We start from the raw sequence: 26,078 nt of genomic DNA, 5'->3' as shown, positions 1-26,078 counted from the left end.
AAACCGGGTGTGGCGCTGTTTAAAAAAAAAACAACAAGTTTTGGTGGTTTTTTTTCACATTTGTGATATAGAAAGAGCAAAAACCACAAAAACATCGACAAGTGCGAAGCAGCTGAATGATCCCCTGACGGGAGTGAAAGTTTTTTGGCTTCCTGCAGCCGAGGCGTGTCCTGAGGAGTAACTTCTCATGTCCTGGCAGTGCTCAGCCAGTCCCAGACGTGTCAGCGATGAGGATCGTATGGAGACTACTACTCCCATTCTCCTGCATGATGCTTATAGGAGGGGTGAGTGCAGGGGGCTGAGGGGGGGGGGGGGATTGTCACATAATTAAAAAAAAAAACTTTACAAAACTTTTTTTCTGCTGGTTTTTTAAAGAATCCCATCAGGTGGCAGGGCATGCTGGGAGTTGTAGTCCTACCACTTATTTTTTGTCTCTGTGTGATTTTTGATATATTTTGAGTTATGACTTAGAGTTTTGGCTACTATTTATATACAGGTGATCCCCTACTTAAGGACACCCGACTTACAGATGACCCCTAGTTAAAGACGGACCCCTCTGCCCCCTGTGACCTCTCTGGATGTTACTTGGATGAAGCTTTATTGATAATTCTTGGTCCCATTACAGCAAAAATTTTTTGTCTGGATCTACAATAATAAAATATGCAGTTCCGACTTACATACAAATTCAACTTAAGAACAAACTTATGTAGCCAGGGGACTGCCTGTATATGTATATATATATATATATATATATATATATATATATATATATATACACTTTTTTTTTTAATGTATATATACATATTTTAGATTTTTTTTTTAAATTTTTTTTATATAAATTGAATATTAAAACGATATAAAACTCTGGTAACCCGACGTGATCCCTGACACGTCACAGCGACTGGGGGACACCGAGCGCTGGCACCAGCAACGCCTTATTTTCTTGCCTTCATGTTTTTTCTTATATTTATTAGTTTTTTTTTTTTATTTTTTTTTTTAGTTTTTTTTAATGTAGTATTTTTGCACATTTCTATTTCGCTCATCTATATTTTACTATATTTATTTACCATATTTACAATAGTCTAATACATTAGTAAAGTGTAGAAGTTTTCTATGTATTTTTATGGGGGTTTTTTTTTTGCTGTTTTTGTGCTTTTGCAGCGTCTTTTTTGCCTGTTTCTGGCTGATAAAGTTACTGACGTTACTATATGTTCCTCTTCTTCGTGTTACACCCAGTGATTTCCCGTGGAATCCCCCTATAAGGTCCTCATTATGTATATGATATAATTATATGCATATATGTATATATATATATAATTACCCCCGCCCCCCCCCCCCCGTATCCCCTCGCACTTCAGCCCTTTCCAACAAGATTAATAACTCTCTATCCTATAGCAGCGTTTATATTTTTATGTTTTGTTAACCCTTAGTCTACCACTCAAAGTAAAAAAAAAACAAAAAAACTACACATACGGTACTTACCCCTCCTCCTCGCCTGACGTTTTTCGTTCATTTTTTGCTCCTCCCACCTAGAGCTTTTTAATTTTTCCGTGTACAGAGCTGTGTCAGGGCTTATATTCTGTATATTCAATGTTACTTCTCAGTGATGATATTGATTATTCCAGGCCATGTACTGGAAAGCCGGAAAAAAAATCCAAATCTGGTAAAATAAGTGAAAAAAAAAACACATTTGGCACTGTGTTTTTGTGGGTTCAGATTTTACGGCTTTCACTGTGCTCCACAAATAACAATTCTCCTTTATTTTTTAGTTCGGTGCGATCACAGTGATACCGGATTTATACAGGTTTTCTAGGGTTTTAATACATTTTAACCCCTTAACGTCACGCTCCTTTTTTTGTTTTTGCAATTTCATTTTTCACTTTCACCTTCAAAAATCCATAACTTTTAAAAAAAATTTCCATACTTGTTTTCAACAAATTGCACTTCGTAGTGATGGTATTTAATATTCCATGCCGTGTACTGGGAAGCGGGAAAAAAAATCCAAATGCAGGAAAATTTGGGAAAAAAATGCATTTGAGCTTTTCTTGTGGGCTTAGATTTGTGGCGCTAATAATTTTTTCATACCTCGGTGTACAAAGCTTTTTATAGAATTTTTTTTTTTCGATTTTTCAAAATGGCAAAAAAAGTGTCATTTTCGACTTTGGGCGCTATTTTCCGTAACAAGGTTAAATGGTAATGTAATAGATGGGATGAAATCAGACAGTCTCAGGTTTTTGTATGACCCGAGGCTGTCATGTCTACCAATCGTCTCCCCCCCCCCAATGACTTTACAGGGGGTGGCAATTAAATCCCATATGGTGGTGACCAGAGGCCGCTTTACAGGATTGACACCTGTGATCAGTGCCAGCACCGTCCGTAGGTGTTACTGGTGGGTGTTTGCTGCAGTATGCAGTAAACTCCCACCTTGTATGGAGAGGGCTTAGCCTGTGAGTCTTCTCCATACACCGGCGGGCGATGGACATTTGGGCGCTATTTTCCGTTACGGGGTTAAATGCAGTGAAAAAACTTTATTATATTTTGATAGATTGGACATTTTGGGACGCGGCGATACCTAATGTGTTCATGATTTTACTTGTTTATCTGTTTTTATATCAGTTCTAGGGGAAGCGGGGTGGTTTTAGGTTCTAGGTTTTATTAGATTTTTTTTTTCACAGTTTTTCAGTCCTTCAAGTTGTCTGATTGATCCTACCACATACTGCTATACTACAGTCTGGCAGTACTGTATATGGGGGTCTTCCACATCATCTGTGTTGATTTTATGTCGTATCATACTGGTAACTATGACCTACCATCAATATTGATTCCTCATGTGTTACCCCATTGGGAACTGTGACCCTTCCAATCTTGACCTCTGGTGGTAGCCCACTGGTGACTATGACCTACCCTCAATGTTGACCCCCTTTGTGCTACCCCACTGGTGACCCACTCCAATACTGACCTACAATGGTACCAGTATTGGAGGGACAGACAGTTACCAGTGGGGTGCCATAGCAGTCAATATTGAAGGTAGGTGACCAGTAGGTACCATTGAAGGAGGGCACAGTCACAAGTGAATTAGTGGAGACAATATTGAAGGAAGGTCAACTATAACTGACCTCCATTGTTGACCTTCATTACTATACTGTATATGACCCATCTTCAATATAGACAATGCCGGCTATGACAACCTCCAGTGGTACCCCACTGCTATCCATGACCTACCTTCAATATAGACAATGCCAGCTATGACAACCTCCAGTGGTACCCCACTGCTATCCATGACCTACCTTCAATATAGACAATGCCGGCTATGACAACCTCCAGTGGTACCCCACCGCTATCCATGACCTACCTTCAATATAGACAATGCCAGCTATGACAACCTCCAGTGGTACTCCACCGCTATCCATGACCTACCTTCAATATAGACAATGCCAGCTATGACAACCTCCAGTGGTACCCCACTGCTATCCATGACCTACCTTCAATATAGACAATGCCAGCTATGACAACCTCCAGTGGTACCCCACTGCTATCCATGACCTACCTTCAATATAGACAATGCCGGCTATGACAACCTCCAGTGGTACCCCACCGCTATCCATGACCTACCTTCAATATAGACAATGCCAGCTATGACAACCTCCAGTGGTACTCCACCGCTATCCATGACCTACCTTCAATATAGACAATGCCAGCTATGACAACCTCCAGTGGTACTCCACCGCTATCCATGACCTACCTTCAATATAGACAATGCCGGCTATGACAACCTCCAGTGGTACTCCACCGCTATCCATGACCTACCTTCAATATAGACAATGCCAGCTATGGCAACCTCCAGTGGTACCCCACCGCTATCCATGACCTACCTTCAATATAGACAATGCCAGCTATGGCAACCTCCAGTGGTACCCCACCGCTATCCATGACCTACCTTCAATATAGACAATGCCAGCTATGACAACCTCGAGTGGTACCCCACCGCTATCCATGACCTACCTTCAATATAGACAATGCCGGCTATGACAACCTCCAGTGGTACCCCACTGCTATCCATGACCTACCTTCAATATAGACAATGCCAGCTATGACAACCTCCAGTGGTACCCCACTGCTATCCATGACCTACCTTCAATATAGACAATGCAAGCTATGACAACCTCCAGTGGTACCCCACCGCTATTCATGAACTACCTTCAATATAGACAATGCCGGCTATGACAACCTCCAGTGGTACCCCACTGCTATCCATGACCTACCTTCAGTATAGACAATGCCGGCTATGACAACCTCCAGTGGTACCCCACCGCTATCCATGACCTACCTTCAATATAGACAATGCCAGCTATGGCAACCTCCAGTGGTACCCCACTGCTATCCATGACCTACCTTCAATATAGACAATGCCAGCTATGGCAACCTCCAGTGGTACCCCACTGCTATCCATGACCTACCTTCAATATAGACAATGCCAGCTATGGCAACCTCCAGTGGTACCCCACCGCTATCCATGACCTACCTTCAATATAGACAATGCCAGCTATGACAACCTCCAGTGGTACCCCACTGCTATCCATGACCTACCTTCAATATAGACAATGCCAGCTATGACAACCTCCAGTGGTACCCCACCGCTATCCATGACCTACCTTCAATATAGACAATGCCAGCTATGACAACCTCCAGTGGTACCCCACTGCTATCCATGACCTACCTTCAATATAGACAATGCCAGCTATGACAACCACCAGTGGTACCCCACTGCTATCCATGACCTACCTTCAATATAGACAATGCCAGCTATGACAACCTCCAGTGGTACCCCACCGCTATCCATGACCTACCTTCAATATAGACAATGCCAGCTATGACAACCTCCAGTGGTACCCCACTGCTATCCATGACCTACCTTCAATATAGACAATGCCAGCTATGGCAACCTCCAGTGGTACTCCACCGCTATCCATGACCTACCTTCAATATAGACAATGCCAGCTATGACAACCTCCAGTGGTACCCCACTGCTATCCATGACCTACCTTCAATATAGACAATGCCGGCTATGGCAACCTCCAGTGGTACTCCACCACTATCCATGACCTACCTTCAATATAGACAATGCAAGCTATGACAACCTCCAGTGGTACCCCACTGCTATCCATGACCTACCTTCAATATAGACAATGCCAGCTATGACAACCTCCAGTGGTACCCCACCGCTATTCATGAACTACCTTCAATATAGACAATGCCGGCTATGACAACCTCCAGTGGTACCCCACCGCTATCCATGACCTACCTTCAATATAGACAATGCCAGCTATGGCAACCTCCAGTGGTACTCCACCGCTATCCATGACCTACCTTCAATATAGACAATGCCAGCTATGGCAACCTCCAGTGGTACCCCACCGCTATCCATGACCTACCTTCAATATAGACAATGCCGGCTATGACAACCTCCAGTGGTACCCCACTGCTATCCATGACCTACCTTCAATATAGACAATGCCAGCTATGACAACCTCCAGTGGTACCCCACTGCTATCCATGACCTACCTTCAATATAGACAATGCCGGCTATGGCAACCTCCAGTGGTACTCCACCGCTATCCATGACCTACCTTCAATATAGACAATGCCGGCTATGACAACCTCCAGTGGTACCCCACCGCTATCCATGACCTACCTTCAATATAGACAATGCCAGCTATGGCAACCTCCAGTGGTACCCCACCGCTATCCATGACCTACCTTCAATATAGACAATGCCAGCTATGGCAACCTCCAGTGGTACCCCACTGCTATCCATGACCTACCTTCAATATAGACAATGCCAGCTATGACAACCTCCAGTGGTACTCCACCGCTATCCATGACCTACCTTCAATATAGACAATGCCAGCTATGACAACCTCCAGTGGTACCCCACTGCTATCCATGACCTACCTTCAATGTAGACAATGCCAGCTATGGCAACCTCCTGCTAAGAATCTCACTGGTAACTGTGACTTCTGTGGCAATTGATGAATGTGACCCAAATGGAGTAAGGACCAGCACTGATCCCCCTCAAACATTTCTAAAGATTTGTTTCCCAGTCCAAACCTTCTCATCTCATCTACCAGCCCTTCACCTTATTCTCACGTTATGTAGTAACCTTCAGAAGACAGGAAGGGACATGTAAAGTAGTGTAGATCTACAACACCGAGGTGTGAAGATGGGAACACGGTTTTGTAATGCACCACAAGTTACTCTACTTCTGTTTTGGTTTCTCGGCAGGAGGTGGGTGGGTTTGCTGTGTGAAAATGAGGCAGGAAGTGCGGCTTGTGGGTTTAATATCTGTCTTCCTTTTGACAAATAAATTATAACAAAAAAGCACCCAAAAATAAATACTGGTGGTGGTGGTGCGGGGGGGGGGGGGGGGGTTAAGGCCCAAGACACTTCAAACATATCACAACTATTATTGGCCCACGCATCATAGATCCAACTATAGATCCGACCTAACATCTCCAAAGCTCTGATCTTCTCCTCCAAACCTTTACTTTCCAAGTACAGGTCAAAATGTCTTCTCATGTGGAGCTGTAATAAACTTCTCAGGCTTCACATCTTCTAGATGATGGTCAGAAATCGGTTGAGGTGGTCTTCAGATCTTGTAGTAGTTCAGATCTTGCTGGTCTTCAGATCTTGTAGTAGTTCAGATCTTGCTGGTCTTCAGATCTTGCTGGTCTTCAGATCTTGTAGTAGTTCAGATCTTGCTGGTCTTCAGATCTTGCTGGTCTTCAGATCTTGTAGTAGTTCAGATCTTGCTGGTCTTCAGATCTTGTAGTAGTTCAGATCTTGCTGGTCTTCAGATCTTGTAGTAGTTCAGATCTTGCTGGTCTTCAGATCTTGCTGGTCTTCAGATCTTGTAGTAGTTCAGATCTTGCTGGTCTTCAGATCTTGCTGGTCTTCAGATCTTGTATTAGTTCAGATCTTGCTGGTCTTCAGATCTTGTAGTAGTTCAGATCTTGCTGGTCTTCAGATCTTGCTGGTCTTCAGATCTTGTAGTAGTTCAGATCTTGCTGGCCTTCAGATCTTGTAGTAGTTCAGATCTTGCTGGTCTTCAGATCTTGTATTAGTTCAGATCTTGTAGTAGTTCAGATCTTGTAGTAGTTCAGATGTTGTAGGCTTCGGTGATGGAGGAGCTTGATTATTCTGGTTAGATCACCAGCAGTCTGGTTATTCTGGTTGTTCTCCCAGCAGTCTCTAGTTACCATAGCGTCTCTCTCTCACCAGAGTCTCTTGGCAGCCGCGGAGGTCTCGTGGCACCTGCTCTCTCTCGCTGTGCATTGTTCCACGCTTCATGGTTCACCCTTCTGGGAAGTGTTGGCACAGGCCACCATCTCATGGCCTCTACTGCTGTGACAAACAATTCCGACATCATTTAGTTTTTTTGGTTTAATCTCTACAGCGTTTGACTTGTTTGTACTTGATTTTTGCTTAAGTTACGGGAAAAGGGGAAGGAAGTGGAGTTTTTAATTTTTATTTTATTTGTTTTTTTTAATTTGTGATTTTTTAAAAATTATATTTTTAGTTCACCTTGAGGTCTGGAACATGCTGTTATGTCATCGATTATACAATATCCTGCCAGTTTACAACCGACTAGTTTCATGTTTCAATCTCGGTTTCACTCCCGTGATACAGAGATTGTACAGATGCTGGAGGGTTACCGAGTACAGGCGGTCCCCTACTTCAGTACACCCGACTTACAGATGACCCATAGTTAAAGACGGACCCCTCTGCCCCCTGTGACCTCTAGTGAAGATCTCTGGATGTTACTATAGTCCCAGGCTGCAAGGTGTCTCTAATGAAGCTTTATTGATAATCCTTGGTCCCATTACAGCAAAAAAATTTAAACTCCAATTGTCACTGGGGCAAAAAAATTTTTGGTCTGAATCTACAATTATAAAATATACAGTTTCGACTTACATACAAATTCAACTTAAGAACAAACCTCTGGAACCTATCTTGTACGTAACCCGGGGGCTGCCTTGGATCTTTGCCACCCGTCTGGTCAGGGAAGGCACAGGACATGATGCCCAAAATAGGCAATCAACCTATGGATATGTCTTATCCAATTTACCAATTTTGTAACCCGGAAGTAACAGAGTTTGGTTTATCTGGTGAGTGCAACGCAAGACGAAGAACAAGATGAACATGGAGCACTAGGGAGATGGTCAAATATAGTTGTAGCTGAGCTGGACTTCTTACAAAATGGGATAGCTGAACATCACTGATACAACATGGGAGTAGGTGAGCTGGACTTGTTACAATATAGGATAGCTGAACATCACTGATACAACATGGGAGTAGGTGAGCTGGACTTGTTACAATATAGGATAGCTGAACATCACTGATACAACATGGGAGTAGGTGAGCTGGACTTGTTACAATATAGGATAGCTGAACATCACTGATACAACATGGGAGTAGGTGAGCTGGACTTGTTACAATATAGGATAGCTGAACATCACTGACACAGCATGGGAGTAGGTGAACTGGACTTGTTACAATATAGGATAGCTGAACATCACTGATACAGCATGGGAGTAGGTGAACTGGACTTGTTACAATATAGGATAGCTGAACATCACTGACACAGCATGGGAGTAGGTGAACTGAACTTGTTACAATATAGGATAGCTGAACATCACTGACACAGCATGGGAGTAGGTGAGCTGGACTTGTTACAATATAGGATAGCTGAACATCACTGATACAGCATGGGAGTAGGTGAGCTGGACTTGTTACAATATAGGATAGCTGAACATCACTGATACAGCATGGGAGTAGGTGAACTGGACTTGTTACAATATAGGATAGCTGAACATCACTGATACAACATGGGAGTAGGTGAACTGGACTTGTTACAATATAGGATAGCTGAACATCACTGATACAACATGGGAGTAGGTGAGCTGGACTTCTTACAATATAGGATAGCTGAACATCACTGATACAACATGGGAGTAGGTGAGCTGGACTTGTTACAATATAGGATAGCTGAACATCACTGATACAACATGGGAGTAGGTGAGCTGGACTTCTTACAATATAGGATAGCTGAACCTCACTGATACAACATGGGAGTAGGTGAGCTGGACATATTAGGGTTAAATGTATTCAATAGAGGTACAACAGATCCAGGGGCGTAACTTGAGGGGGTCGGTTTGGATGCATTTAAAATAACAACATGTGACTTGTCTGTGCTGCTCAGCTCTCAGCCCCCACCTTTGGGCTTCTGTACAGCTCCTCCTGCTCCTGCACAGCTTGGTGATCTGACATCAGTGGGAGAGGGAGAAGGAGCTGTACAGGAGCACAAAGGTGGGGGTCAAGAGCTGAGGAGTCTGCAGCACAGACAAGGCACATGTTGTTATTTGAAATGCATCCAAACCAAAGCCCAACCCCTGGGACTACAAAGAGGACTCTGTCATGATGCAAAGTAAGTTATAACACAATTATATTGTAATGTAAATGCTTAGAGAAGGCAGAAAGACAATGTGCACTGCAGCTGTGATGGGCTTCTGTTACCTGTCTTTAGTGAAAATGAGGTCCCTGGTGCCTTGTCCATATTTATCAACACTTCCTTGGTATCGCTAAGAAAACTGGGCATTGAACACACAATAGGCTGTAAATAAGCATCTAACCAGGAAGGCGTCATTCAAAGAATCAGTACCTGAAATAATAGGACGTAAGGGACGGGGGAAGGCATCTTTATGTACCTTAGGTAGTGCATGTAAAGTGGGCACCTGAGGGTGTTCTGGTAATAAACACCTGAGGGCGTTGTGGTAACAAACACCTGAGGGCGTTGTGGTAACAAACACCTGAGGGCGTTGTGGTAACAAACACCTGAGGGCGTTGTGGTAACAAACACCTGAGGGCGTTGTGGTAACAAACACCTGAGGGCGTTGTGGTAACAAACACCTGAGGGCGTTGTGGTAACAAACACCTGAGGGCGTTGTGGTAACAAACACCTGAGGGCGTTGTGGTAACAAACACCATAGCACTCAAAGTTTAAATAACCACATACAAATCTGATGTAGACAGGCGCATGCGCTTAGCACGCCGCCGAGGGAGGAGCAGTAATCTACACAACTGTACAAGAAAACTAATAATACAAGGGATAAAGACCGTATACAGGTAAGTAAATGCAGAAAAAACACACCAAACACAATAGGAATATAATAATCTGTAAACTACATTGACGAATGTTATATAAATAGCGAAGATTATCCTCCATAAACTTCTGTTGATGATTTCCCTATGAGGCTAAAAAATTAGACATCTGGGAAGTTTTCTTCTAGTTAATAAGTTCCACAATGGGATTTGCTGCCTCTCTGCATGTTCTATGGATTCCATAACATTGGTGGCTTTTGGTGAATCCCACTGGCATTGTGCTGTAACGTTCCTCATGTATTTCTACTCATGGTCTTCGCGGAGTGGTGGTGGTCGTCTCAGAAGCTTTCACTGTCTCTTTGTACATACGTTGTAACCGTTTCTTTCTTCTAATTGTCTTCTTTCATCAGTTTTTCTACAGGTTCTTACAGATGGATAACTTGGATAATTCGAGACTTCTACCCATCATAACGCCTGCGGTTACGGTGGTGGCCCCCATGAACTCCAGTTTACTAGAACTTCTTAAAATTATTGACTGGCCCGAGCCACCATCGCCTGTCAACCATTTTAATTTTTCAACAAGCCCCAAAAACTGTGATTACCACTTGTTGAATCCTCGAGAGACCTATAAGGTCGGTGAGTTCTTGGAAGTCTTCATCACAACCCGGGATCACAATGGAAAACCAAAGGCCTATGGTGGAGACTTTTTCCAGGCCAAGCTTCACTCTCCAAAAGTAAAAGCTGGAGTGACTGGTAAAGTGACTGACCACGGCAATGGAAGCTATTCAGCCACGTTCCTGCTCCCATGGCCTGGGGAAGCTCAAGTGTTCATCAGGCTCATTCATTCCAGTGAGGCCGTGGATGTTCTGAAGAAGAAGAGGGAGAGTAATCCCAGCAAGGTAACCAATGAACGTATATATGTTTTCATATCTTAGTCTTAGGGGATTGGAAATCATCCATTGGGGGGGTACACCGGGAAATCCTTTCAGCATGTACCTACAAAAGTTATATAAATACATAGAACGTGTCTGACATGTGTCCATGGAGTGGTATGGAGTGGTCATATTATAGAACAGTTCCAGGGACTGGGGTCTGAATTCAGTTTTTAGTTTGATCTGAGGCATAGATATATTTTGGGGTCTGGCTGCATAGTATGACTAACATTGGACATTTGGTTGGACACGTTGGAGCTGGAGCTGGTAGTCCCCTTCCAACGATTACTCTAGATGTTTACCGGTTACAGCTATGGCATATCACTAGGATACTACACAAACTTATGTTTTGGTTGAGGTACACAAATTAGGTTCTCCCTTCCGTTTCATAGCATCGGGGAACAAATACATTTTTTTCTTGGTACCAGGGGTTCCATTTCTTTTAGCAGCTGTAGCTCACGAGATGTTGAAGCGATGATGCAATGTTCTTATGACTATGGCTCCTATGGTTCTCATGGCTGATTACTGTTGGAGTATCCAGTGTGTATATCCAAGAGCACCACATCACAGGAAATCACAGAAATGAGGATTTAGCGACCTGATGAGAAAACTCAACAGCCACAAAGTACGACATCATTTATCAAAAATTCTTTAGTACAATATTGAGTGACCACTGTTTGAGCAGCTTATACTTCATAAGGGAGCAATGGCATTTTTCCAAAAGTAGAGCTGATAGGGGAAAATGTCAGGCTCCAGGGGTAGCGGACCCACTGGACCACCGTGGACGATTACCTAAGCCGACAACTGGGACCGGAGTCTAAGTGACACCAGAGCACCAGAGTCTAAGGTCTTCACCAGAGCCCGTCGCAAAGTGGGTTGGACTTGTTGTGAAGTGGTACCACCAGGTCGTTTCACAGGTGTGACTTTGTCTACAGTGGCGGCCAAGGCAAGGTACAGAATCAGAAGGCAAGTGGTCAAGACAGGCGGCAAAGTTTCAGGGTCAGAGGCAGAGCAGAAGGTCAGGACTGGCAACGGAGGAGCTTAAACGGGAACAGGTCCGGGGTTACAACAGTTGATCAATACATAGATAGGGAACAAGCTTTCTCTTAATCCAGGAAATGGCCAGCGCCAATCGGCAGTGCGCTGACCCTTTAAATCTATGAGCGGCAATGCATGTGCCCTAAGAGACGGGGACAAGCGAGCTGGGAAGCCGGGAAGGGAGTAGGAACATGGAGAAGAGAGTGAACCTGGCGGGAGTGGGCGCCGCAGAGATTGGCACGGGTGCGCCTGCGACTCGGGACGTGGGTCGCAGGAGCACTTGCAACAGTCATTTCCAAAATCAGGGCCCCAAACAAACTTGAAAACAGTCCCAACTTTTAAGGCACCCACATGAGTGTTTCATTATGTCATCAGTAACTATTGACATCACTTAATAGTAGAAAAACATCTTAAAACAAATGAGTCTCCATGAAAACCCAGCCGTGAAATTTTTTTTCACATTTTTCATTATTCTACATTTCTTACCGCAGCAGGTGAGTGATCATACAAATGTAGGGGATGAACACAACCGACACAGACTACAAAAGTAGTGATTCATTCATGATTTTTTAACAACCAAAAGTCACAAGGACATCTCCAACCTGTCAAACTACTCCCAGTATATGAGATATTGTGCTCTATAACCCAAATCAACAGAATTTAATAAGCGGGGAAACCGCGTCACTGCCAAAGACTTGTCCAGATCGTTACTGGATGCCAGAAGATCAAAGTCCATTTCTAGCATCCATAAAATGTTGTCTATATACCAGATCAGATTTTTAATCGGGCAGAAGGTTTTATAAAAACCCTCCGCATCACATAAACTTATTGCGTATTACAGTTTAGACCTTGTGGACAATGTTTTTGTAAGGAATCAGACCATCAAGGGCATATGTTGTGATCACTATGGTGGATCCATCTATGGTGGTGAGGTTCATCCATCAGTGTACTACCCTTGCCTTGGGGACACTTAGGTGGCAATGGTGGGATCACCGCAAATAATGCTACTTGATTTTCCATCTGAAACCATATTCATTCCGGATATTGGCTGGACCTGGGACACAGAACAGGACTGAGAGACATGTGGGTGAGGGCAGAAGCTGAGTAGGTTGAAAGCTTACGTTGTAGTGTTGGCCTAGGAATGGTGACCCTGTGGTGCCTGAAGTCTCTTGGTTTGGGCGTTTCTAGACTTGCTTCATGTTGGACCTATAGCTGAGAAACTTTTATAGATCCAATCAGCATTGTCATAACAGAACACATCTCCATCACATATTTATTTTTAGGGTTTTTTTGTGTGTTCTTATTGTGTTTTGCCATGTTTTGGGATGTGGCTGACCATCCTAGGTAGATCCCCACAGAGATTCATGGTGGGTGTGTATGGCCATCTGGTTTCTTACACCCTTATGACCCCAGCACTCAGAAGATTGCACACCATGACCATTCCTTAGCATAAACTTGGGCTTACACCTCAGCGAAGGCAACAAACTTTTGTGATCTCCCTAAGCTTCAGCAAGGCCTGGACCCTTAATCCCTAACCCTTGCAGGGCCTTCTGGCTCAGAGAAGGTTTATGAAGGTCTTGTGATGGATCACTCCTCTGTACTTTTTGTGTAACACACTTACAGTTTCTCCGGAACTTTCAGCAAAAAGTTAGCCTAGTCTGTCTAAATGTTTTACAAATGTTTTTATTTTTTATTTCAGGTTTATTTCACTGGATATTTCCAGTATAATGGTAGCAGTGCGGCTGCCGAGTGCAATGTGCAGGTTCCTGGCAATGATACTTGCACATATGTGGATCATGTGAGTGGAGATACCTGGCAGTGCGTGAAACCTAAGAAGATGCCATGTTATTCACTCATCTACCACTCAATGGGGGGATACCGCAGTGTGACAAACCACCTGGAGGACTCTTTCCTTAGTCCGTGAGTGATGGCCTTGCTATAAATCTTCATCAGACCATTATGGAAATAACATATTGTCAAGGGCACAACTATAGGGGGAGCAGAGGTAACATTCACTATCTGCCTTGGTGCCTAAGGAGGACCAAAAGACTCCTCTACAAGTAAGAAGACCCCAGTATTATCATTTACATCCAGAATTTGGGACCTTGTTACAGATTTAATGTGAAGGATGTGTAGCCCTAAGGGTGGTCCATAGTTAGAAGGACTAGAGTTCCCAATTGAACCCAGGATGGAAATAGTCTCTGAGAGGCAATATTTCCCGTACCACCATTACCATGGACCTCCATGCAATCCTCCTCAAACACCAACTCCTCCGACAAATGTTCATGACTTGTCACCAAATATGATCTCCGACGCTCTTCATATCTAATGTAAAGCCAACTTTTAACTTAATGACCCATTTCATCCATGAATTACCCATGCAGATGGAAATTGGATGCATCCATGTCACATAGTTGTCCATCACTGTTGATCTGAAGCTTTGGTTGTACATATAGATACATGTATATAGAGAGAGATATAGAGAGATCCCTTGAAATGGAAGGAAGTTGGGGTCAACGAGTGGTGGAAAAGAAGTCTAAGGAGATATATTGGCCAATGTTCTGATCATTTATGGTTTCTCCTCCTTAGTTCTGTCACTAACACGGCTATATCAGGTTCAACTCCTCCGATCAACGTGACAGAAGACCAAAGACTCTCTGGTAAGGTTTTGATCACCATATTTTATGGATTTAAACAAATAATGTATAGAGACTATGGCCTTAATATATCTTTGTAGTCACAAATCAGTAAAGCAAAGCAGAGACCATGATTTGTGGCTATTTGACTAGAGATGACCACAAATACGTCAACAATCACAAGGATAAGGGATAAATTGCTGATTGTTTTGGGTCTCAGTAGTGGGACCACAATGGATGAAAAAAGAACGGTGGTCCCAGAACCCCAAATTAGTAGATTGGCAGATTGAGCCTCTGCATTAACAGTATATGACACTGGTCATAGTAGCATAGTACTTGTAACTTCTCTCAAGACAAGTCTTGACTAGACAAGAGGCTAAAGCGGACTGGATTGTAGATCCTCCCCACTATAAACAGCACCATAACCCCTTCTCCTCTCTTTGATTGCACTTATTAACTTTGTGCAACATCCCCCACCGGGGCCTATCCTTTTCTTGGAGCCTGGAGTCAGCCGGGGCCCGCAGTACCTGAGTGGCTGGCGGTTGCGGCCTAGGCACGCTAGTGTCACGGTGCTTGGTATGGGGGAACCGGAGGGCTGTCCTACAGCCTGGCAGCTCTCCAGCAGGGTGGTGTTGGCAAGAAATGATGAGGGAGAGGCTGCTAGAGTAGTTCTCCCTGGGGCAACCCTTTGGTGTCCGGAGTATGAGTCTCTGGGTGGTGGATAGGGTTCCCGGGATGGTGACAGCCCTAGTAGCAGGGACCAGACGGAGGCAGACGTTGAACAAAAATAACTTACAGTTCTTTATTGGAACCGACAGGAACAGTAGCAACATGCCTTGATAAATGGTAGAATGCTGGAGATGCAGTTGGAGAGGGAACCATAGGAATGGAACATCAGCCTGGAAGCAAGGGCAGGCTGGGAGATAGCTGTGTCCTAGTAGGAGGCTTCAGCTTGTCCTGGGTTTCTTCAGATATCACCCTTGAAGGTAGGATGATACCCCTTTCTCTCACTAAGTAGCTCCTCAGAGCTGCTCAGGCAGTGAGCTGAGTTCTGGCTGCACTCTGGTCTCCTCTCTACTCTATTCTACCTCTAATGAATCGCGCTGGACCCGAATCCTCGTCGGACAACGCACCACAGGATCGCGACAGGACCGGGTAAGTAAATCTGCCTCAAAGTCTTGCTGCTTTCAGTGTGAATCTACAATTTTTATAGTCATTAAAATACAGAAAACTGTGTCCAAACTGTACTGTATGTTCACAACATAGAGAATGGAGTTGGGCCTGGTTCATCTCACGGTGAACTGTAGACCTGTATTGGTGGTGTGAAGCAATAATCCCAAAATATTCCCATCTTACTATATTGAGGAAACCAATTTTCAGTTTTGTATACATGGTGGTATTTTGACTTCAACCTAGAGGCAGATGTCAGGTAACAATTGTCCAGTTTGATGTAACACACCCAATTTTTTAGTTTTATGAGAAGACAAGCTGGCGACCAAGGTGACTGGCTGTGTATTACAGACCTTTCTCCATAAAAGAGACATACATACTGGTAAAATGTGTATGGTAGGATTAGATGGACCGGGGTTCCTTGAGGAAGGAATGGGGGAGGCGTGTCCTCCATCAACCTCTAGGAAATGAGATGTCCAAACTGGGATGCCTTCTGCTGATATTTTGTGGTCCATTATTGTTTTATATTCAGGGTCCACCAGAGGAACCACGGTACTGGTGGACTAGTCCGACTCTGGGTGTGTCTGCTCTACCTGATAGATGAACATTGGAGAAAGAAAGGAGTGTTCAATGATTAACATGCAGGAACTAAGCTACTACCAGGACAAAAGGTCCCACCACCATTGTGTCGTGACATCTCTAGGAAGCCCTAGATTCCAAGGAAGTCCATGTATGTGCAACATCCCCCACCAGGGCCTAGCCTTTTCTTGAGGCCTGGAGACAGCCGGGGCCCGCAGTACCTGAGTGGCTGGCGGTTGCGGCCTAGGCACGCTAGTGTCACGGTGCTTGGTATGGGGAACCGGAGGGCTGTCCTACAGCCTGGCAGGTCTTCAGCAGGGTGGTGTTGGCAAGAAATGATGAGGGAGAGGCTGCTATAGCGGATCTCCCTGGGGCAACCCTTTGGTGTCTAGAGTATGAGTCTCTGTGTGGTAGACAGGGTGCCGGTGATGATGACAGCCGGAGTAGCAGGGACCAGACGGAGGCAGAGGTTGAACAAAAACAACTTACAGTTCTTTATTGGAACCGACAGGAACCACAGCAACGTGCCTTAAACAGAATGATGGAGTACTGAGATGCAGTTGGAGGAAGCCACAGGAGGTAGATCGCCAGCCTGGATGCAGAGGGCAGGCTGGGAGGTAGCTGTGTCCTAATAGGAAGCTTCAGCTTGTCCTGGATTGCTTCAGGTATCACCCTTGAAGGTAGAATGATACCCCTTTCCTCACTAACTCTTATCAATTAGCTCCACTCTTCAGAGGCAGGGGCTAGGCTCTTCCTGCTCTGGTATGGTATGCTGGCTGAATAGAGTCTGGACTGGGGTAACCCAGTCTGCTTCTTCTCATCTGAGCTAGGCTAAGACTAGTCTCTTCTAGTGTCCTGCAGACCCTCAGGTCTGTCTGGAACTGAGGCCTGGAACATTCCTGGCCAGGGGTTTTGTAACCCCCTAGGTCAGGTGGTGGCTGTTCCTCCAATTACATCTCAGCTTACATTGGACAGAATGTAATACAGGTGATTGGATGATAGATCTTACATCATACAAAACACTTAACTCCTGCCTTGCCAGGCAGGATCTACCACTGCAATGTCCCCTGTGTCCTATAAGGACTGTTCTATGTGATGTAGTGACATGCTGTGGGACGTATTCGCAAGCACTCCTTCGCCTTGCATCGGCGAGGGTGTTGCATATGGATCATGGGTCCATAGTAGTCCTCACTTTTTAATCTCCCTTATTCCATATTCTTGCAGAATTCATCTCCAAGCTCCCACCCTGTAAACCTGGACATGGCTCTCCCCAACCTTCTGGATTCTATTATGAAGACAAGTGGACGTCACTAGCGTGCAAGGGACAACATTTTCCCCGGCCTACAGATGCCCTTGGCTGTCTCAAAGGAAAAGACATCCATATGTTTGGAGACTCCACTCTGCGGCAGTGGTTTGAGTATCTGGAGAGGTACATCCCAAGTAAGAGATGTTTCATTATATACAGGAATGGTCAGCAATGTCCAAGGGGGGTTTATGGGAATTAGTGGGACACCACTATTTTGGGCTCTGTAGCATCTTGGATTTGGTGTCATTTAAAATATGTTTGGACTTTGAACTACAGAACCAGAACTTCAGGCAGTTAAATACATAGCTGGGTATTGAAGCTGAAGATCGGATTCTTGAAACCCATCTCCTTAGGCAGATCTATCACCCGCTAACCGCATGAAATGTCACCTCTCCCTTTACTAATCCATCATGTGTCCTCCTCCCACCTGTCATTCAGCAACCACCAGATACCAACCTCCAGGCTTCTCTGCAGTCACATTCACCTTGGATCTTGTATATAAGATGCGGCTGATGATGGTTCAAGCAGCAGAATTTATTTTTATTAAATCATTTTATTCTGTTTCCATTAAACAAGCACTTGTGTCACCCCCTCATCCTCATAGACTGTAAGCTCTTGTGTCACCCCCTCATCCTCATAGACTGTAAGCTCTTGTGTCACCCTCTCATCCTCATAGACTGTAAGCTCTTGTGTCACCCTCTCATCCTCATAGACTGTAAGCTCTTGTGTCACCCCCTCATCCTCATAGACTGTAAGCTCTTGTGTCACCCTCTCATCCTCATAGACTGTAAGCTCTTGTGTCACCCTCTCATCCTCATAGACTGTAAGCTCTTGTGTCACCCCTCATCCTCATAGACTGTAAGCTCTTGTGTCACCCCCTCATCCTCATAGACTGTAAGCTCTTGTGTCACCCCCTCATCCTCATAGACTGTAAGCTCTTGTGTCACCCTCTCATCCTCATAGACTGTAAGCTCTTGTGTCACCCCTCATCCTCATAGACTGTAAGCTCTTGTGTCACTCCCTCATCCTCATAGACTGTAAGCTCCTGTGTCACCTCCTCATCCTCATAGACTGTAAGCTCTTATGTCACCCTCTCATCCTCATAGACTGTAAGCTCTTGTGTCACCCTCTCATCCTCATAGACTGTAAGCTCTTGTGTCACTCCTCATCCTCATAGACTGTAAGCTCTTGTGTCACTCCTCATCCTCATAGACTGTAAGCTCTTGTGTCACCCCCTCATCCTCATAGACTGTAAGCTCTTGTGTCACCCTCTCATCCTCAGACTGTAAGCTCTTGTGTCACTCCTCATCCTCATAGACTGTAAGCTCTTGTGTCACCCCCTCATCCTCATAGACTGTAAGCTCTTGTGTCATTCCTCATAGACTGTAAGCTCTTGTGTCACCCCTCTCATCCTCATAGACTGTAAGCTCTTGTGTCACCCGCTCATCCTCAGTCTGTAAGCTCTTGTGTCACCTCCTCATCCTCATAGACTGTAAGCTCTTGTGTCACCCCTCATCCTCATAGACTGTAAGCTCTTGTGTCACCCCCTCATCCTCATAGACTGTGAGCTCTTGTGTCACCCCCTCATCCCCATGGACTGTAAGCTCTTGTGTCACTCCTCATCCTCATAGACTGTAAGCTCTTGTGTCACCCCTCTCATCCTCATAGACTGTAAGCTCTTGTGTCACCCCCTCATCCTCATAGACTGTAAGCTCTTGTGTCACCTCCTCATCCTCATAGACTGTAAGCTCTTGTGTCACTCCTCATCCTCATAGACTGTAAGCTCTTGTGTCACTCCTCATCCTCATAGACTGTAAGCTCTTGTGTCACCCCCTCATCCTCATAGACTGTAAGTTCTTGTGTCACCCCCTCATCCTCATAGACTGTAAGCTCTTGTGTCTCCCCCTCATCCTCATAGACTGTAAGCTCTTGTGTCTCCCCCTCATCCTCATAGACTGTAAGCTCCTGTGTCACCCCCTCATCCTCATAGACTGTAAGCTCTTGTGTCACCCCCTCATCCTCATAGACTGTAAGCTCTTGTGTCACCCTCTCATCCTCAGACTGTAAGCTCTTGTGTCACTCCTCATCCTCATAGACTGTAAGCTCTTGTGTCACACCCCTCTTTCTCATAGACTGTAAGTTCTTGTGTCTCCCCCTCATCCTCATAGACTGTAAGCTCTTGTGTCACCCCCTCATCCTCATAGACTGTGAGCTATTGTGTCCCCCCTTCATCCTCATAGACTGTAAGCTCTTGTGTCCCCCCTTCATCCTCATAGACTGTAAGCTCTTGTGTCACCCCCTCATCCTCATAGACTGTAAGCTCTTGTGTCAACCCCTCATCCTCATAGACTGTAAGCTCTTGTGTCACCCCCTCCTCCTCATAGACTGTAAGCTCTTGTGTCACCCCTCATCCTCATAGACTATAAGATTTTATGTCACCTCCTCATCCTCATAGACTGTAAGCTCTTGTGTCACCCCCTCATCCTCATAGAATGTAAGCTCTTGTGTCACCCCCTAATCCTCATAGACTGTAAGCTCTTGTGTCGCCCCTCTCATCCTCATAGACTGTAAGTTCTTGTGTCGCCCCTCATCCTCATAGACTGTAAGCTCCTGTGTCTCCCCCTCATCCTCATAGACTGTGAGCTATTGTGTCCCCCCTTCATCCTCATAGACTGTAAGCTCTTGTGTCACCTCCTCCTCCTCATAGACTGTAAACTCTTGTTTCAGTCCCTCATCCTCAGACATTAAGCTCTTGTGTCCCCCCTCATCCTCATAGACTGTAAGCTCTTGTGTCACCCCCTCATCCTCATAGACTGTAAGCTCTTGTGTCACCCCTCATCCTCATAGACTATAAGATTTTATGTCACCTCCTCATCCTCATAGACTGTAAGCTCTTGTGTCACCCCCTCATCCTCATAGAATGTAAGCTCTTGTGTCACCCCCTAATCCTCATAGACTGTAAGCTCTTGTGTCACCCCCTATTCCTCATAGACTGTAAGCTCTTGTGTCGCCCCTCTCATCCTCATAGACTGTAAGCTCCTGTGTCACCCTCTCATCCTCATAGACTGTAAGCTCCTGTGTCACCCTCTCATCCTCATAGACTGTAAGCTCTTGTGTCGCCCCTCTCATCCTCATAGACTGTAAGCTCTTGTGTCACCCCCTCATCCTCATAGACTGTAAGCTCTTGTGTCAACCCTCATCCTCATAGACTGTAAGCTCCTGTGTCACCCCCTAATTCTCATAGACTGTAAGCTCTTGTGTCGCCCCTCATCCTCATAGACTGTAAGCTCCTGTGTCACCCTCTCATCCTCATAGACTGTAAGCTCTTGTGTCGCCCCTCTCATCCTCATAGACTGTAAGCTCTTGTGTCACCCCCTCATCCTCATAGACTGTAAGCTCTTGTGTCAACCCTCATCCTCATAGACTGTAAGCTCCTGTGTCACCCCCTAATTCTCATAGACTGTAAGCTCTTGTGTCGCCCCTCATCCTCATAGACTGTAAGCTCCTGTGTCACCCCCTCATCCTCATAGACTGTAAGCTCTTTTGTCACCCTCTCATCCTCAGACTGTAAGCTCTTGTGTCACTCCTCATCCTCATAGACTGTAAGCTCTTGTCACCCTCTCATCCTCATAGACTGTAAGCTCTTGTGTCACCCCCTCATCCTCATAGTCTGTAAGCCCTTGTGTCACCCCCTCATCCTCATAGACTGTAAGCTCTTGTGTCACCCCTCTCATCCTCATAGACTGTAAGCTCTTGTGTCACCTCCTCATCCTCATAGACTGTAAGCTCTTGTGTCACCCCCTCATCCTCATAGACTGTAAGCTCTTGTGTCACCCCCTCATCCTCATAGACTGTAAGCTCTTGTGTCACCCCTTCATCCTCATAGACTGTAAGCTCTTGTGTCACCTCCTCATCCTCATAGACTGTAAGCTCTTGTGTCACCCCCTCATCCTCATAGACTGTAATCTCTTGTGTCACCCCCTCATACTCATAGACTGTAAGCTCTTGTGTCACCCCCTCATCCTCATAGACTGTAAGCTCTTGTGTCACCCCCTCATCCTCATAGACTGTAATCTCTTGTGTCACCTCCTCATCCTCATAGACTGTAAGCTATTGTGTCACCCCGTCATCCTCATAGACTGTAAGCTCTTGTGTTACCCCCTCATACTCATAGACTGTAAGATCTTGTGTCACCCCCTCATCCTCATAGACTGTAAGCTCTTGTGTCACCCCCTCATCCTCATAGACTGTAATCTCTTGTGTCACCCCCTCATACTCATAGACTGTAAGATCTTGTGTCACCCCCTCATCCTCATAGACTGTAAGCTCTTGTGTCACCCCCTCATCCTCATAGACTGTAAGCTCTTGCGTAAATCCCATAGAAAGTTTTGAAGAAGGGACTAGGATGGTTCCATGAATTTAGCCTCCACTGACTTCTAGACCAAAGGAATTGAGGTCATCTTCCCCACCTCGTCCATTTTTGGATTAAAGCCACAATAATTTCAGTCTTACGACCATGTACATATCCCAGATGTTTTTGATCTATATTGAGAAGCCATCAAAACCAAAATAAGGTAGACGTCGTGGAGGTCTTACCCAATGGGCCCAGTGAATGTGCATTCTGATGATAGGTGAAGGTTCAGCCCTCGTAGAATATACAGGTCACATCAGTGATAATGGAGGCCATAGACCATGGAGAACCACAAAATGGATGTAAAAACTCGAGAATCTTCCCTAATTGATCTCCTCCAATAATTTTATTAATATAAAAAGAGCAGAAGGTAAGAGGTGGACAAATGGTCCTCCTTAAATCAGTGGAAGCCACAAATGAAGTTGGGGGGTCTATGGTCCCCTGTATCTGGAAATGTTGGTGAAGTCTTTGATAGCTGCTGTTTTTTTCTCTGTAGGCCTCAAGAGGATAGACCTGCATGTGAACTACCAGTCAGGACCTCTGATAGCCGTAGATGCTGACGCCGGTCTGGTCATGCGGTGGCGCGCCCATGGGTTACCTTTGAGGACCAGCAAGACCATGATATCTGACCTCCACTATGAAGCCAGTCACTTGGCTGGGATTGGTGGAGGACCTCACACGGTGATTGCACTGACCCTTTGGGCACACTTTACCACCTATCCTGTGAGATATTACTTAGAGCGGCTGGAGAAGGTCCGCCAGGCAATCTCAGATTTACTTTTCCGCAGCCCTCAGACGACGGTCATCATAAAATCTGCCAATACCGGTTATAAGTCCATATACGGCAGTGACTGGTTGTCTCTTCAGCTGGACATTTTACTGAGGGCGGCCTTCAAGGATATGGCGGTGATCATCCTAGACGTCTGGGACATGACATCCTGCCACTATCTTCCTGACAACATCCACCCAGGACCCCCGGTCATCAAGAACGAGGTGGACCTTATGTTGTCTTATATATGTCCAAACTCACAAAGATCAGTCAAAGAACTAACACAAACACCTAAATGAAAGCCTCCTGAGATGTTACGTGGGCTCCTGGACTGGTTTTATACTAAGTATTTATTGTACACTCCATCTTTAAGAACAAATTATCATCTTATATATAAAGCAGGGTGTATGTATGTATATGTGTGTGTATGTATGTATATGTGTGTATGTATGTATATGTGTGTATGTATGTATGTATATGTGTGTGTATATATGTATGTGTGTGTATGTATGTATATGTGTGTGTATATATGTATGTGTGTGTATGTATATGTGTATGTATATATATATGTGTATATATGTTTGTATGTATGTGTATATATGTGTGTATGTATGTGTATACACTCACCGGCCACTTTATTAGGTACACCATGCTAGTAACGGGTTGGACCTCCTTTTGCCTTCAGAACCGCCTCAATTCTTCGTGGCATAGATACAACAAGGTGCTGGAAGCTCCTCAGAGATTTTGGTCCATAGTGACATGATGGCATCACACAGTTGCCGCAGATTTGTCGGCTGCACATCCATGATGAGAATCTCCCGTTCCACCACATCCCAAAGATGCTCTATTGGATTGAGATCTGGTGACTGTGGAGGCCATTTGTGTCCAGTGACCTCATTGTCATGTTCAAGAAACCAGTCTGAGATGATTCCAGCTTTATGACATGGCGCATTATCCTGCTGAAAGTAGCCATCAGATGTTACAGGGTACATTGTGCTCATAAAGGGATGGACATGCTCAGCAACAATACTCAGGTAGGCTGTGGCGTTGTACCAAGGGGCCCAAAGAGTGCCAAGAAAATATTCCCCACACCATGACACCACCACCACCAGCCTGAACCGTTGATACAAGGCAGGATGGATCCATGACACCACCACCACCAGCCTGACCCGCTGATACAAGGCAGGATGGATCCATGACACCACCACCACCAGCCTGACCCGCTGATACAAGGCAGGATGGATCCATGACACCACCACCACCAGCCTGACCCGGTGATACAAGGCAGGATGGATCCATGACACCACCACCACCAGCCTGACCCGGTGATACAAGGCAGGATGGATCCATGCTTTCATGTTGTTGACGCCAAATTCTGACCCTACCATCCGAATGTCGCAGCAGAAATCGAGACTCATCAGACCAGGCAACGTTTTTCCAATCTTCTACTGTCCAATTTCGATGAGCTGGTGCAAATTATAGCCTCAGTTTCCTGTTCTTAGCTGACAGGAGTGGCACCCGGTGTGGTCTTCTGCTGCTGTAGCCCATCTGCCTCAAAGTTGGACGTACTGTGCGTTCAGAGATGCTCTTCTGCCTACCTTGGTTGTAACGGGTGGTGATTTGAGTCACTGTTGCCTTTCTATCAGCTCGAACCAGTCTGCCCATTCTCCTCTGACCTCTGGCATCAACAAGGCATTTCCGCCCACAGAACTGCCGCTCACTGGATGTTTTTTCTTTTTCGGACCATTCTCTGTAAACCCTAGAGATGGTTGTGCGTGAAAATCCCAGTAGATCAGCAGTTTCTGAAATACTCAGACCAGCCCTTCTGGCACCAACAACCATGCCACGTTCAAAGGCCTCAAATCACCTTTCTTCCCCATACTGATGCTCGGTGTGAACTGCAGGAGATTGTCTTGACCATGTCTACATGCCTAAATGCACTGAGCTGCCGCCATGTGATTGGCTGATTAGAAATTAAGTGTTAACGAGCAGTTGGACAGGTGTACCTAATAAAGTGGCCGGTGAGTGTATATGTGTGTATGTATGTGTATATATGTGTGCATATATGTGTGCATGTATGTGTATATATGTGTTTATGTGTATAGATGTGTGTGTATGTATGTATGTGTATAGATGTGTGTGTGTGTATGTATGTGTATATGTGTGTGTATGTATGTGTATATATGTATGTATATATATGTGTGTATGTATGTGTATATGTGTGTGTATGTATGTGTATATATGTATGTGTAAATATGTGTATGTGTATATATGTGTGTATGTATGTGTGTGCGCTATAGGAATCTGCACCGTCGTGTTTACAATCACCAAATTTTGAGATGAACTTTTTCCCCTGCGCTTTCCAAAACCCACTTATTACCCACCATATACAGGAGCCATTGTCTGCTGCTGCTGTGGCAGTTGGAAGCTGAGCCGTGATTGGCTTTTCAGGTCATTTTCAGTTCTGAGCTGTGATTGGCTACTACAGGCAATGAGTATAAAATGCTTATTTATGAGGTAAGATGGATGGAGATACAGAGATAGGGGGAGATGATCAGAAATGTCTGAGGTAAAACTGTTCCAGTTGCCCATGGAAACCAATCAGAGATCAGCTGTAAATGTATACACAACTGTGAAAATGAAACTTAAGCTCTGAGACTGAAAGAGACTGCCGGCGACAGACAGTTACTGAAAGAGACTGCCTGCGACAGACAGTCACTGAAAGAGACTGCCGACAACAGACAGACAGTCACTGAAAGAGACTGCCGGTGACAGACAGTCACTGAAAGAGACTGCTGGTGACAGACAGACAGTCACTGAAAGAGACTGCTGACAACAGACAGACAGTCCCTAAAAGGGAGTGCTGGTGACAGAAAGACAGTCACTGAAAGAGACTGCCCGCAACAGACAGACAGGCAGTCACTGAAAGAGACTGCCCGCAACAGACAGACAGGCAGTCACTGAAAGAGACTGTCGGCGACAGACAGGCAGTCACTGAAAGAGACTGCCGGCAACAGACAGGCAGCATAATAAGATAAAAAATCCCTTTAACCCCTAGGCGCACCAGGACGTTATAGTA

General features: G+C 45.1%; 1 protein-coding gene across 1 annotated transcript; it reads left to right on the top strand.

Annotated features, from left to right (window-relative positions):
* Positions 1-219: 219 nt before the first annotated feature.
* On the top strand, positions 220-24,420 carry LOC140125785 (NXPE family member 3-like). Its single transcript, XM_072144652.1, has 6 exons — positions 220-284; positions 10,569-11,057; positions 13,828-14,048; positions 14,718-14,788; positions 17,738-17,953; positions 22,727-24,420. Exons 1-6 carry the CDS (start codon positions 228-230, stop codon positions 23,296-23,298), a joined length of 1,626 nt encoding a protein of 541 aa, XP_072000753.1. The 5' UTR covers positions 220-227; the 3' UTR covers positions 23,299-24,420.
* Positions 24,421-26,078: the final 1,658 nt, after the last annotated feature.

The sequence above is a fragment of the Engystomops pustulosus genome, chromosome 4, assembly GCF_040894005.1.
Source record: "Engystomops pustulosus chromosome 4, aEngPut4.maternal, whole genome shotgun sequence".
NCBI classification, from domain to species: Eukaryota; Metazoa; Chordata; class Amphibia; order Anura; family Leptodactylidae; genus Engystomops; species Engystomops pustulosus.
This window is presented reverse-complemented; position numbering and strand designations above follow the sequence as displayed.